The sequence below is a fragment of the Schistocerca nitens genome, chromosome 5 (assembly GCF_023898315.1).
Source record: "Schistocerca nitens isolate TAMUIC-IGC-003100 chromosome 5, iqSchNite1.1, whole genome shotgun sequence".
NCBI classification, from domain to species: Eukaryota; Metazoa; Arthropoda; class Insecta; order Orthoptera; family Acrididae; genus Schistocerca; species Schistocerca nitens.
Genome location: NC_064618.1, coordinates 521,712,561 through 521,726,339, shown reverse-complemented (window position 1 = coordinate 521,726,339; position 13,779 = coordinate 521,712,561). Strand labels below are relative to the sequence as shown.

At 42.7% G+C, this 13,779-nt stretch overlaps 1 protein-coding gene across 1 annotated transcript in view; it reads left to right on the top strand.

The window, feature by feature from the left end:
• LOC126259495 (WD repeat-containing protein 47) overlaps positions 1 to 13,779 on the top strand; it is a 703,557-nt gene that overhangs the window by 432,338 nt on the left and 257,440 nt on the right. The window contains exon 4 of the mRNA XM_049956342.1: positions 6,883 to 7,044. Within this exon, the coding sequence (XP_049812299.1) occupies positions 6,883 to 7,044 (162 nt within the window). The remainder of the gene's footprint in view (positions 1 to 6,882; positions 7,045 to 13,779) is intronic.

Below are 13,779 nucleotides of genomic sequence, written 5' to 3'. Positions count from 1 at the left end.
CTCATACGGGGTGCAGAGATTTATAGATCAGCCGCAATATATTTCCGCTTAATGCCATGTTGACTTTCGCAACAATACATCAGCTCGGAATAGGTGAAATCATTCGCTAATTTCAGCCACAAGCAACCCTTTCATGAAATTGGAATGTTATTTTTGTCTTTACGAAGCCATAATAAATCTCAAACAAAACATTGCTGCCTTCGATGTAACTAGAACTACAGTAAACTCTCGATTATCCAGGGTAATGCACTCCTGAGATTGCATGGATTTACGAAAACTACGCATAATGCAAAGTACACGTTTTGTTGCGGAAAACTGCTGTTCCATATATTTACAGCCGGCCGGAGGGCCGTGCGGTTCTAGGCGCTACAGTCTGGAACCGAGCGACCGCTACGGTCGCAGGTTCGTATCCTGCCTCGGGCATGGATGTGTGTGATGTCGTTAGGTTAGTTAGGTTTAATTAGTTCTACGTTCTAGGCGACTGATGACCTCAAAAGTTAAGTCGCATAGTGCTCAGAGCCATTTGAACCATACGTTTACAAAACATGCCATACGTCACATTTGAAAGGCCACTTCATTACTGTTTGTACTATGAGACTCCTTACGCTAACGAACTGTCCTGTATTTTCTGTGGCAGTGGTTTCCGATAGGAAATGGAAGTTTGAGTGAGACAACTACAGGCACAACTGATAAAAGGAATTGTGTGTCATAATGTTTACCTCTATTTTAAAGAGATGGTCATTCTTATTGCGTTCAGCGTTTTACGCCATTATAACATCAACGATCGTGTGCTGCAGAGGTAAGAAAGTGCTTTTACCGAGGGATATTGGTAGTGTGCGCATCATTTTGTACAGAGCTGTAATTACATTTTAGATATTCATTGAGTTCCTATGTTTTGTAGATTGACATCGTTTATAATCTTAAAAGGTTTACACTTGACAGGTCACGTCGCCTGATGTAGTGACGTGCACAGTATGTGAGTTATCTTATATTTCTGATTCGGAGTATACAAAGTGTTGTTGTGTTGTCGACTTAGGTTGTTTGTCCTCTGTTGTTAGATGCCGATATGGCGAATAAATACTTTTGCGATGCCGAGTTCAGGATGTGCAACAAGATGTCCATCAAATACGTACATTTAATTGTGTGTTACTCCCCTGAAACAGCGGGTCGGATATTACCTATCTTCAGCTCTTGGGGATATGGCTAGGCAATCATTTAAGACTGGAAACTGGAAGATCGCGGGATTAAAAGCAGAAACATTAAAACAACGTGATGGTTACGTTACCTACGCGTTCAAAACATGTTAATTGTAAGCATCTAATTGGAAACTTTCGTTCTCTGTTTTGATATAACCTAGCTTAATGAGTGTAAACGGCGCGTTTTCTATTTACATATGAAATATTTTCTCATGTCTTACATGTATTCACGCATTGCGGATAGCTGATACCTGAGATACTATTTCAGCCTGTTTCTTTGAAAGAGCGGCGATCTGTAAAGGCTTTCTCGTAAAATATGAGTCATACTGCAGTGCTTCACTGATTACAGTTGTCTGCGTCATTTTCTTGGCATGGAATGACGAAATGTTCGAAGGTCGCCGCGATAGTCGCTGATCTGGAATGCGACAGATTGTGGGATTGACCTAACCGGAATAAAAACTTGGGGTTCGAAGTGTCACTGTTACAACGGCACGCTCCCTTCTGGCTCTTGGCTTTGTTGAAACTGCTCACATGTGCTCAGACTTCCCCAAGGTTTCAGTGCGATCTTTTTCAGCTTACTTGAAGTGCATAGCTGCGTTCAAAGAGTGCGTGCTTGAGCAACTACCACATTTCATTCCTAGGAAAAATAGCTGTTCCCATATAGGACGTACATTTTTCACAAAAAGAAACAAGACTGCACGTATTACTAAGGTACTATGTATCTTGACGTGTTACAGGTGACTGCTTTTCTAACCTTCAACTGTTTTCTCATTCTGCGGAAAGTTCACTAATATTGCTAAGAGCTTTTCTGCTACGCTGTTCGTGTAGTGTTCTTCCGCTCAGCTGGAAGGTAATATATAAAAAAAATGGACGATATTCCGGCGCAGAATCACGGAAATCTACATTAAATAAATGTTCTAAGCAGTGGAAGCAACGGTTGTAGAAATGTAGAACATTGGTCCTACTTTGAAGTGAAAAATCTCTGTTAAGTATACAAATGTGTAACACCATTAATTTTCGTTTCTTTTTGGGTCAGATCTCGCACAGATCTTCTGGCGGAATGCCAGAACGGTATGCAGTAAACTGCTCGTCCGCTGCTACGCAGTTGATCGATTTCGGATAAACCTGTCACTGCGTAAGGACACGGTCAAATATCGAGAAACAGTGCCCACAAATACGCCATGGAACATACTTAGTAATGCGAGCAGTCCCATTCCTTTTGTTCTTTTAACCCTGTGTAACCGTAAGGCTTAAAGACAAATCGCATTTCGATGTTCACAAAACTCCCGTGTTCCTTTGCCATACCCTGTAGCTTTCCACCTCGCAGAGTCAACAGGAAGATACCAATGCAGGGCAAGCTGATGGAGAAGTTCGTAGTCCATAGTATGATGCGGCGTGTTTTGTGAAGTATAATACACTTTTTGTACACTCTAGACACAAGTAGACACCGTGTTAAATCAGTATCCACGACTCGTCTCTGAACAATGTAGTTTAATTTCCCTTGTTTTCTGATTGAGAATTGTGGAATATTCTCAAGAGTAAGTAGTTGATGTTTAATTTGTCTGTCATTTTCCGATTATAGGTTATTCTGTTGTAGCTTCGTAACAGAAGTTGACAAGTAGTACAGTCATCGGATTGCTCGAGAAATCGTGGACACACTACGAACTTTTAACAAAATTTTGGAAGGTTATCACCTTTAGGTATATCGGTCAATGTGTTCTCATTGAGCCGAAATCCACTACTTGCTCACTAGCTTCACCGTAGCGTTCCACTTTGTTCATCGTATGACTTTGGGGGTTTGTAACTTCCGTTTGGAAATTTTTCCATTATAATTAAATAGATGCCAAGTCTAAATGAGCACGAAAATTCGTACGTTTCTTTGAAGACATCAGTGCGCAACAACTCTGCTTTGAAAGTGTTGCAACACCCCGTAAGTTTGTTTTGCGTCAAGACTGTATCAGAGGAAATTGCGGTTAGGCAAGTTCCCAGCCCTCCTAGAATAAGCGTCGCACTGTTTTGGTTTTGTTTGTTTTATCCTTCCGAGGACAGCGTTGAACCAAAAACACATTAGACATTAAAGTTGTCTCTTTAGTTAAGCATTTTACCAATCTGCATGCCATGTTCAGAGGTGTGTTTTATTTTGGTCTATCTCAGCTCTACTTTGTAAGGAAATCAGGGAGTGGCCCATTGTCCAAGGCGCCTAAATTTGGAGACCGGAACTTCTTTTGCTCCAGCCGCATGGCGGCAGTTGTATATAAAGAAGCCGAGGGGCGCGGGAAGTGTCTAAATATAGCTCGTGTAACTTCCTTTCTTTCTTCTGGAGCGGGGCTTTCGGTGACGCATTGGAGATTTAGAAGATAAAAGGCACGTGGAGCATGGGCGTGTTATAACACACCACCGTGTTAGCAAAATATCCACAAACCGATCACGACTGCGTTTGCTGAAAGAACCAACAGTTCAGAGGTTTCCTTCGCTTTGTATTGCGCGTCTTTTATGTCTTGAGTTCGATCAATACGTTTTTAAGGCCTGAATTTGTTTTCTTCTGCTCATTTCATGTTTACGATGATATTGCTGGGAAAAGCAGTTTGTCGGAGAAATAAAAATACATCTCCACCTCTGGGAGGAAAGGTCCTAATTTTTACTGACAGTTACAGAGAGGGAATTGATGCTGTAACTAGGAAATAAAGCTACTTAGCACAAACCTGAATAACCTGAAACTAGCGTTTCATGCGGTAGGTACATGTTAGTGCAGCTGCTTTAGTTTCTCCTGTTCTCACTGTTTATGCTACGTACAGACAAATTATGAATTTTTCTGTGGTTGTTTCGCTCCGAATAGTGTGGGCAACGAATAAATAGTTTTAAACAAGCCACCATTTACCAAGCGTTGCTTACTATTCATATAACTTTCCCCACGGAAGTACCGAAATTTTCTGCGTTATCATCTAAAGGACGCACTGCAGAGTCCTTAAGATCACTAAATCAGTGTCCACTTGTATTTTCTACTGCGTTGTGATAAATCTCTACCCACCATTCAATTTCCTATGCTCGTAGTAATTAAGAGTGTTTTTCAAACTGATCAGATGTCACTACGTTATCTATTTTTCTTTAGCGTTGTTTCCGATTTTACGTATCTCATTTAAAGTGGCTGTTTGTTCAGTCTGGAGTTTTCAATTACCTTAATGGCCGAAAGACTCGTCGCCTGGCTCCACGACGCCACTTTTACTGAGCGAGATCATCCATACCTACTTTTCCATCGAAACCTATCTTCTTCCATTGCCATCTTGACACACATTCTAAAACCGAGGCAAGAAGATAATTCGTGCACACGACCAGCTTATTAACGTGCAATGTCTACACTTCGTGTTTTACTAATGTGTATGCGTGTTGCTGACTGAGATGGATATGGCGAACCAACCCAACGTTTACGTAACGGGACGTGGAAAATTATCTGACATCTGTAACTAAATGCACGAGATCTGTCTCGGGGAATGAAGATTCACATCTTTCACTATACAACAGGCGTGTTATTTCACGTATAAATAATGCCATTAAGGAAGGTGTGCAGGAAAGCTATCGGCTGGTTGCTGTTATCCCTTGCTGACTGGAAAAATCCAACATGTTTTCTCTAGGTAAAATCTATTGTAGGTGCCTTCATCTGAGCAATGGATGCGATATATAATTACCGGCTTAAACGCCCTTATCTCAGCCACAACACGTTGTGTCGATGAGGATTGTAGAAATGAGAGTTACGTACATACGTCGGCCGTCAGAGTTGTTACCATTAGCAGTCAAATCAAATGGTTCAAATGGCTCTGAGCACTATGGGACTCAACATCTTAGGTCATAAGTCCCCTAGAACTTAGAACTACTTAAACCTAACTAACCTAAGGACATCACACACACCCATGCCCGAGGCAGGATTCGAACCTGCGACCGTAGCAGTCCCGCGGTTCCGCACTGCAGCGCCAGAACCGCTAGACCACCGCGGCCGGCCATTAGCAGTCACACGGTCTTAGTTCATATAGACAACACGGCGATTAGGGATCAAAACTAGGACATTTGCATTCAGTCTTACGATGAGAATCTGTATGCCACCACTCTCCTGACCTGCAGATTCTTTGAGCAGGACTCGAACGTGTTAATTTCAGGTCGAAGAGCATGACAGTACTTGTGTGTTAGCGGTCACCAACAAGGAGGGTGGTTGGTGCGTATTGCGAAACGCTGAAGTTGACTTTTCCGTCAGTCGTCAGTGTTTACAGTCAGTCAGTGATCATAATACGTGACACATACTGGTCTTGCGTGCTGTCTCCCTGGAACTACTGCAGTTTGTTTCTGGCCATACATGGCATTGGATGCAGTTCTCGTCACCTTTCCCCAAACTGTGATTGACTCAATGGAGTTTCGGGGTCCTGACGTAATGTATCTATGTGAAATTTTCCTACTTGAACCGTGGTTCTGATTCCACGTTAAACTGTAGATAACCTTCAACTGGCTGAATAATCCAGTCCGCTATCGGGGGAAAGCAAAGACATATCACATCCATTAGAGCAATACTTCGTAATGCTTTGTGGTACTAAAACCAACCCTCAAGTTTAGACATTTTACGTACTGGAGAGTTTTCTTGATGCAGTGATATATACCATCTGTGTTCTATGCACTGCAAAGGCCGCATTAACTGCCGAAAATGTATACTGAGTGATTCGGAACAAACCGCAGGATACGATCCCTAATATGTAAAGTCTACTGAACATTCCTTCGGAAGTGCTTAGTTTCTATACTGGAAGCTGTTTCATGCATTCTATGCAGCACCCTTGTAGTACATTTTGTCGACAAAGTCTGCGGCACCCACCAGTGGGCTACGCAAAATGCCAGAGGTGACCACAAACCGTTATTAACTGTTATGCTTCATTGTGTGGGTGCGGATAATTACCACCGGCTTGTGGAATCGGTCTTTCCTCCAGTTATATTCAAAACGAACTGTATCTGAACCTCTTCCGGGACATACTGCCTGCCCTGCTCGAAGAAGTGTATTCGACGATATTGAACGATCATGATGGTCATTTAGCATTCTGACACATTCTTCTTAGATTGATGTATCGGACTTGACGGTCGAATTGCGTAGCACGCTGTGTGGTCGAACCTCATTACCTGTAATAGAAATGTAGCCTTTATGTAGACACCATCTGAGAAGTGCAGAGGCTGAAATACCTCCATTCGGCTACAGACTAGTGTTTTGAAATATTGTGTAACTACATGTTACGGCGTGTGCATAAATGTCCTGTAACCATTGGGAATCACATCAAACCGCTCCTCCACTTCACATGGGACTTGGAAGCTGTGTCATATTAACATATATGACTTGCAGCATGGAAACCATTTGTTTGAACATAGATCGTCGTAACGGATGCCGTATTTGTTCCTCGTCTTCTCAGGGACCGTCTCCCGCCTCTTTTGTATAGCCAGTCCTCTTGTGTATTAATGAACACACAACACTCTACTGAAGTTTTATTTATAAGTGGGCCTAAAGAAAAGATGTTCGCTTTTAACATGTTGCAGGTTGAGGTAGCCAACGTAACGGACGTACTCACTGAAGTTTTTGTATGACGAGTTACTTAGCGCTGGCACTTCTTTCGTATGTTAAGTGGCTTGGTAGACGTGTGGCTGAACTGGGTCTTGCTTGTTGCAGCGGGGGCAGCGCGTCTGGCGGAGTGGTGACGGGGAAACCCCCTGTGGGTGGCAGGCCTGCGGCTCCAGCTGCCGCTACTGTCGTCGTCAGGGCCAACGCGCCACCGTCCGCCACCAGCAGGGTCGCCGTCAACGGCTCTCTGCCGCACCACGAGGTCAACAGGTAAACACCTGCTGCCGGTGCTCTAGCGTACAAACGCAACCCTAGTCATGCTCATCTGCCTTTCTGCAGCCTATACGAAGACATAACGTTAGACTTGAATTATCTTTCAATACTGATGGTGGAACAAATTTCCATCGTTAATATTTGGTCGGCAAGGGTAGGAGATATAGTTACCGTCATCTCTGTTGTGTCCATCGACCCACCCTTGACACAATTTACTGTGCGAGGTGGCGCAGTGCTTAAGACATTAGACTCGCAATCGGGATGGCGGTGGTTCTAATTACCATGTGACCATCCAGATTTAGTTTTTGCGTTGTTTCCATGGATCATGTTACGTAGAAGCAGGATAGTTCTATTTTAAAATACGAGTGCAATTTCCTTTCCTATGCTCCACCTAAACTAAATTTGTTCTCCATTTTTCATGCCCACGTCGTAGATGAGGAATTACCTATTAAATTTGTTTTTCTTTGCGTTGTATCAGTTCGTAATTCCTCACATTTACATGTCCCACATTTCTGTGTTGTGGTGGTAAGTCTAGACAAAACATATAGTATATGAAATGAAGGGGAATACAATGAAAAAAGCAGCAAAAATCCTCATAACTTTCTACACTATTTCGCAAAATGGAACCTGGGTATACCAGCCGCGTCGCGTAGGGACTGTATTGGAGCCGACCAGGATGCTACAGGTACGTAAACGTTGCTGGTTTTGTTTCGCTCTTTAAAAGCGAATATATCCTATGTTACTTGTGGTCAAGCATCTGAAGTGTGAAGAGGACAACGGAAGCAAGTGGTCGAGTGTTACAATTAAATTTCATTTGAGATTCGACGTATCGAAGTTGATTATCTTATTGTTCTGTCTGCCAGTTGCCCTTTGAAATTTTAAATGGTAGGCTCCGCCGACGTTTATAACCCTTGCAAAGACCCACACTGGGTTACGGCATTGACCGTTTCATAAAATAAATCTCAGCTCTGTTGTAAGGCATAACAATAACAAGTGAACTCCAGGATCCGTCTTTGTTTCATCGTAATTGTTTGGTGGTGGGCCAAAGATTATTTAACAAACAGTCTGTTCTATTTCTTGCTAGGTATGCCAAAGTGCTAATTGCCCTGTTTACCTACTGTATATTCAACGTACCCAGTGAACTTCTGGCATTCTAAAATTGTTTTGCGGTTACTATCTTTAAAGCGAAAAAACTCTCACGCAGCTTGTCCTGTGCGTTGAATCTTGCGCAATGACGCGTTTTTCTCCCAGCTTCACCAGAATTTTTCGTGAGCACAAGCAGAGAAAGTTGTAGCGTAAGTGTCGGCAAGTATAAAATAATGTGGAGGGAAAAATCACAATAAAAGTAATTCGGACAATGATTTTGGATTATTTTACAATTTCCACATAGGTTCAATACTTCTTAGCTAAAGGATGGCAACATATCAGTTAAATAGAACGCAAGAAAGAGAAGTCGACAGGGATAGAGACTCATACACCTGGAGATTGTGTGTATGCAGCCACAGATAGAGCACCGTATTTCATACAGACTCATTAAAATTTCGTTGAAAACAAAAACGGGTTTCGTGTATTTGAAGAACTTCATGATATAATAAAACAGTAGCACATGTCGATACCTTGGTGACAGGGAACCGCATTTCCTTCGCGCAGAGATCAGCTTTTAGAGATTTTGCTGTCAGTTGGTCATCTATGTGTGTTTGCTGTTGACCGTTGTCTTACTCTTAGTGGGTACAGAAGGCACACAGTTATTTAATGAAAGCGACATTTTTCCACTGAGGCTGTGATATTTCTTAAGACTCCTTAAGAGTTTGATTCAGTTGTGAGGTTATTCTGAAACTCGTTCATAGCAGTGTCACCTTCGAGTTTTCCTTCATAGATGAGTAATCATAAAATAGCAATTCCGCCGCACATAGCTGATTCCGGTTTGTGTTTATTTATTATTTACTAATGAATGTGATAAGATCGTACAATACAAATGTAACAGTATCAGAATAGTCCACAGGAATAACACAGTTCAAGTCGAGAAGTGATAGATGAAGCCGGTAATTGTGTTTATCTTCACTTGGTTGCAATCTTTGGAATCTGTTGTGTACTCGAAAATCGGCTTTGAGCGCCCGCAGATCGTGGTCGTGCGGTAGAGTTCTCGCTTCCCGCGCCCGGGTTCCCGGGTTCGATTCCCGGCGGGGTCAGGGATTTTCTGTGCCTCGTGATGACTGGGTGTTGTGTGATGTCCTTAGGTTAGTTAGGTGTAAGTAGTTCTAAGTTCTAGGGGACTGATGACCTGAGATGTTAAGTCGCATAGTGCTCAGAGCCATTTGAACCATTTTTTCGGCTTTGAGCGAGAAACCTAGGTTGAACACAATTAATAATGTTTTGCGAAACGAGGCAAAAAAAGTGCACGCCTCCACGGCCGGTATTTGCGTCCTTCCTGGTTTTTGTTTTATGGTCACAAGGTCGCGGACCAAGCCGTATATCTCCGCCCACAGATAGGCTTCCTACGCTGGAGAAAGAACCATCAAGAATACAATGACTCAGGAAACGATTATCTCAAACAAGCTCAGCAAGCCGGACAAATTGTGGATTTTAGTGATATTTAAAGCAAACAACACAAACTCTTTCCATGTACTAGCTCGCAACACACGGTCGGCGCGACTCCGCGGTCTTGGCGATTGTCTGATAACGTCTGAAAGCCTCACGAACCGACCGTTTGTGGATGCGTATAAACGTTTCTGCTTGCTTGAACGTGTTTGAGATACTAAATGCTTTCTGAGTAGTTGCAGCTTCTGATGTGTCTAGCATTGGCAGACGAAACGTTAGAAGGAGGAACACGCCTTGGACCACGGCCCAGTGCACTTAAAACAAAAATCAGGACAAAAAACTGTTTCGTATCGTTAATGCTTCGTAAGTCTAATTTTCGTGCGCTGCCGTTGTTAATTTTGGTTGGTACGCTAGCATGTAGAACACGTTATTTACAATAGGAAGGCTATCTAATTGGCTGTGTGACGCTACTCTGTTAAGTAAGTATGTTGCTGATATTTTACATTCACACCTCTAAGTTCAAATTTCGTGTCGGTGGTTTTATACAGGTACGCTGTCATTGGCTGTTTTCTAATGCGTACTGTTGCAGCTCAAGATAAGTCACAAGATTGTCGACGATTTTATCAATACTCTTTAAGATTTAACCGATTTAATAAGACAGACGTAATAAATTTGCAACTTTTTATTTACAGCTTGCTTGTTGTCGTCGTCGCTGGTAAACACTTGAAAATGGCTTTGAAAGCAAAATCAGTTATGTATAATGCGCGATAAATATTGCAGCGTCAGTGGAAAGAATTTCGCTTTCATACGTAACCCGAATGTACTAAGTGGAAACAAAGGAAAACTGTGCGGAGCAGAATGCAGCTGTAGTAATGGCAGTGCCAACAGGGCAGATTTTGAGTGCACAGGTGTTTGTGAAGCGCGCTCGTGGAATGCCGCGGCGGCGAGTCCGGTGGTGGGCGCGACGCTTTGCGCCCGGCGCACGTGGAGCCTCGGAGCATCCGTCATCGTCGCGTCCGGCGTTACCTTGTGTAGGTGTACGTCAGCAGAGCGGCAGCCTGTTAGCGCCGTATTAGCATACGGACCTCCCCGCTCCCGCCCACTGCACCTGGCCCGCCTGATGGCATGTTAATTTGCCACACAGTACGAGGAACAGCTCTACTGTTGCGAGGTTCGCTAGCGTCGAAAGACAAATAATACCATCGAACTGCCATATTTGGTAACACTGTTTGAGGTTATCTAAACGGGACTCTCATATTTCACGTCGAAGGTTGAGGATTTTAGTCGTCATAGCTATCCATCTCTCCTTCCAAATTTCATTTTCTCATAAATCTCTCTCTTATAGAACTGCATGGGGACTTTCTTTTGTGCGTCACATTTTTGGGAGCGCAAGTTGTCCAACTAGGTGACAGTAATCATGTTACCTAGAAAACTCATCAGTAGTGGACGTGTCATGTTTTGTAGTGCCTTAAATGGGATCTACACATACTGCTTCCTACAAATTATCAATTTTAATAGTAATCTACAGCACTTCAACAAATAAATTTTTGGATAGAAATCATAAAAACAAATGTTTCCTATAAGAAAAAAAAAAACCACACACACACACACACACACACACACACACACACACACACACACACACACATTAAGGCCCCCTACTTTCGCCCACGTATATCAGTGACTTTGTACCAATAACATTACCAGATACGTTTGTTTTGTGCGGAGGTGTGACGAACAGCCGGCCGCGGTGGCCGAGCGGTTCTAGGCGCTTCAGTCCGGAACCGCGTAACGGCTACTGTCGCAGGTTCGAATCCCGCCTCGGGCATGGATGTTTGTAATGTCCTTAGGTTAGTTAGGTTTAAATAGTTCTAAGTTCTAGGGGACTGATGACCTCCGATGTTAAGTCCCGTAGTGCTCAGAGCCATTTTGTGACGAACATTGCCGTGAACAGTAAATCAAGTACACTTTTTGAAACAGCGGTGAATGGGTTTTCCGTGTACTTTAATAAATGATCCTAGCCAATTTTTTCTTCCTACACTTCGAAAAGTTACATCATATGTATTTCAGCACTTATGACAAGTTTCCTTCCAGGATAGTTCTCAAATATGTTAAGGAGTTAGAAGAAGCTGACAGCGTTAAATTCTTGGAATTGCAACTCTACAATAAATTTAATTGCGTAGAGCATACCACAGAACTTCGTAACACTTCGGCATTTTTTTCCCAATGTAAATGTTGCTGGAAATACCAGCTTCTTGTTCTTAGCGTGCCTCTCCGCTTCGGACGGTGGCGATCATCATGGTTATTCAGTCTTTATCAGTTACAATGCGAAACAGTTCTTCAGAGCTAATATTAAACCAAGATCTAAGGTTGTCGAGCCAGGAAATTCTTCTTCGTCCCAGAGGTCTCTTTCTCTTGATTTTTCCTTGCAGGATACGTTGAAGCAGCTCATATCTCTATCTTTTTTGATTCCTCATGAAGTGGCCAAGGTGTTGTAGTTAGCGACACTTCATCATGTTGATCAGCTCTGGGCTTTCGTTAACTCGACGTAGAACCTCTAAGTTTGTCACTTTTTGAGCTGAGCTCATCGAGTTGAAAACACTCCTCGCTTTTCCGATGCGTCACTTTATCTCCTGCGAGTTGTCCCATGCTTCGCTAATGACGGCGCCCAGATACCGTTTCTATGAAAGACGCTCTATGCTTGTGCCATTGATATACAGATTCACACCTCGGATGTTCTTCCTGCTGATGATCACAAATTTTGTTTTGTTTGTGTTGATGCCCAAGCCATATTTCTTGCTTGTCTCAGAAATTTTGTTTATGAGCTTCTGCAGCCCCTTCCATTGTGTCCGCAAATACCACGGTGTCGTCTGATTAACGAAAATTTTTAAGTGTGACCCCATTCACTGAGATTCCTTCTTCCACGTCAAGTAAGGCTTCTTTGAATACGTGTTCTGAATACAGGTTAAAGAGTATCGGTGATAGTGTACAACCCTGCCTGACGCCACGTCGTATTCTCCCTGGTTCTGATTGGTCTTGATCTATTCTCATGACTGCAGATTGGTTCCAGTATAAATTGGCTATTATTCTTAGATCTTTCCCATCAGTTCCTATTTCCTTTATTACTTCTATCATTTGTTCATGCTTCACGCGATCAAATGCCTGCTGATAATCAATGAGGCAAGCAAAACAACTGATGCTCCTACGTCTTTGCAACAATACTTGCACATTAAATACTGCTTCTCGTGTGCCAACTGCATGTAGAAACCCGAACTGGTTGGGCGCTATTTGGTCTTCACAGCTACAAAAATAAAAACGCTGGAATATTCGGCTCATGTTCATTCCATATCACCACACGGGATCAGTTATTAAAACACTCATCAAGCCAGGCTAAATTTTTTGCAGAGTCCTGTATGAATTATTCGTGTGGCGAACTCATGAACGTCCTTCAGCGGCCTGTTCAAGGAATTGGTGATTCTACTACGTCCTTATTGAAATTCGTCATACATATTGTACCTCTTGTACAAACCAATCTCTCAGTTCACTGAAATGAGACTAATCATCCCAAAGTTTGAAGTCACCTGATTTAGTTAAGAAAGATGCCCATTATTTACAAACGCAAAAAGCTTTGCTACGAATAAAATTATTTTTATGACGGGCCTAAGGGATTTACTGGTGGTTCTAGTTCATTGATGAGTTTATTAGTAGAACCAATTGTATACACTGATCAGCCAGAACATTATGACCACATACCTAATAGCGGGTACGTTCACCTTTGTCACGGATACCAGCGGCGACGCATCGTGACATGGAAGCAATGAGGCGCTGGTAGATCGCTGGAGGGATCTGGAACCACATCTGCACGTACAAGTAGAGGCAAAGGTGGAAAAATGTGCCCCTGCTGGTATTATGGGCCCCCTACGTATTTGGAAGTACAGGCCACGAATTCTAGCGGAGAGCACATGAACTACTAAAACTAATTGCGAAACTTCACTGTACAGTGCGCAGACGTAGTAGCTGTCATGGTTTGTGAGTAGTTGTGCTGTGAATTTTTTCGCTGTCATCAAAAGTTTGAAAGGTTTGTGTTTACTTGAATAAAACTCAAATTTCTAACATGTTATTAGTAGAACTAAGGTAAGGTACGTATTTGGCTTGCTGTTTGGATACCGTTTTACGTTAATTAACGTCGGTTGC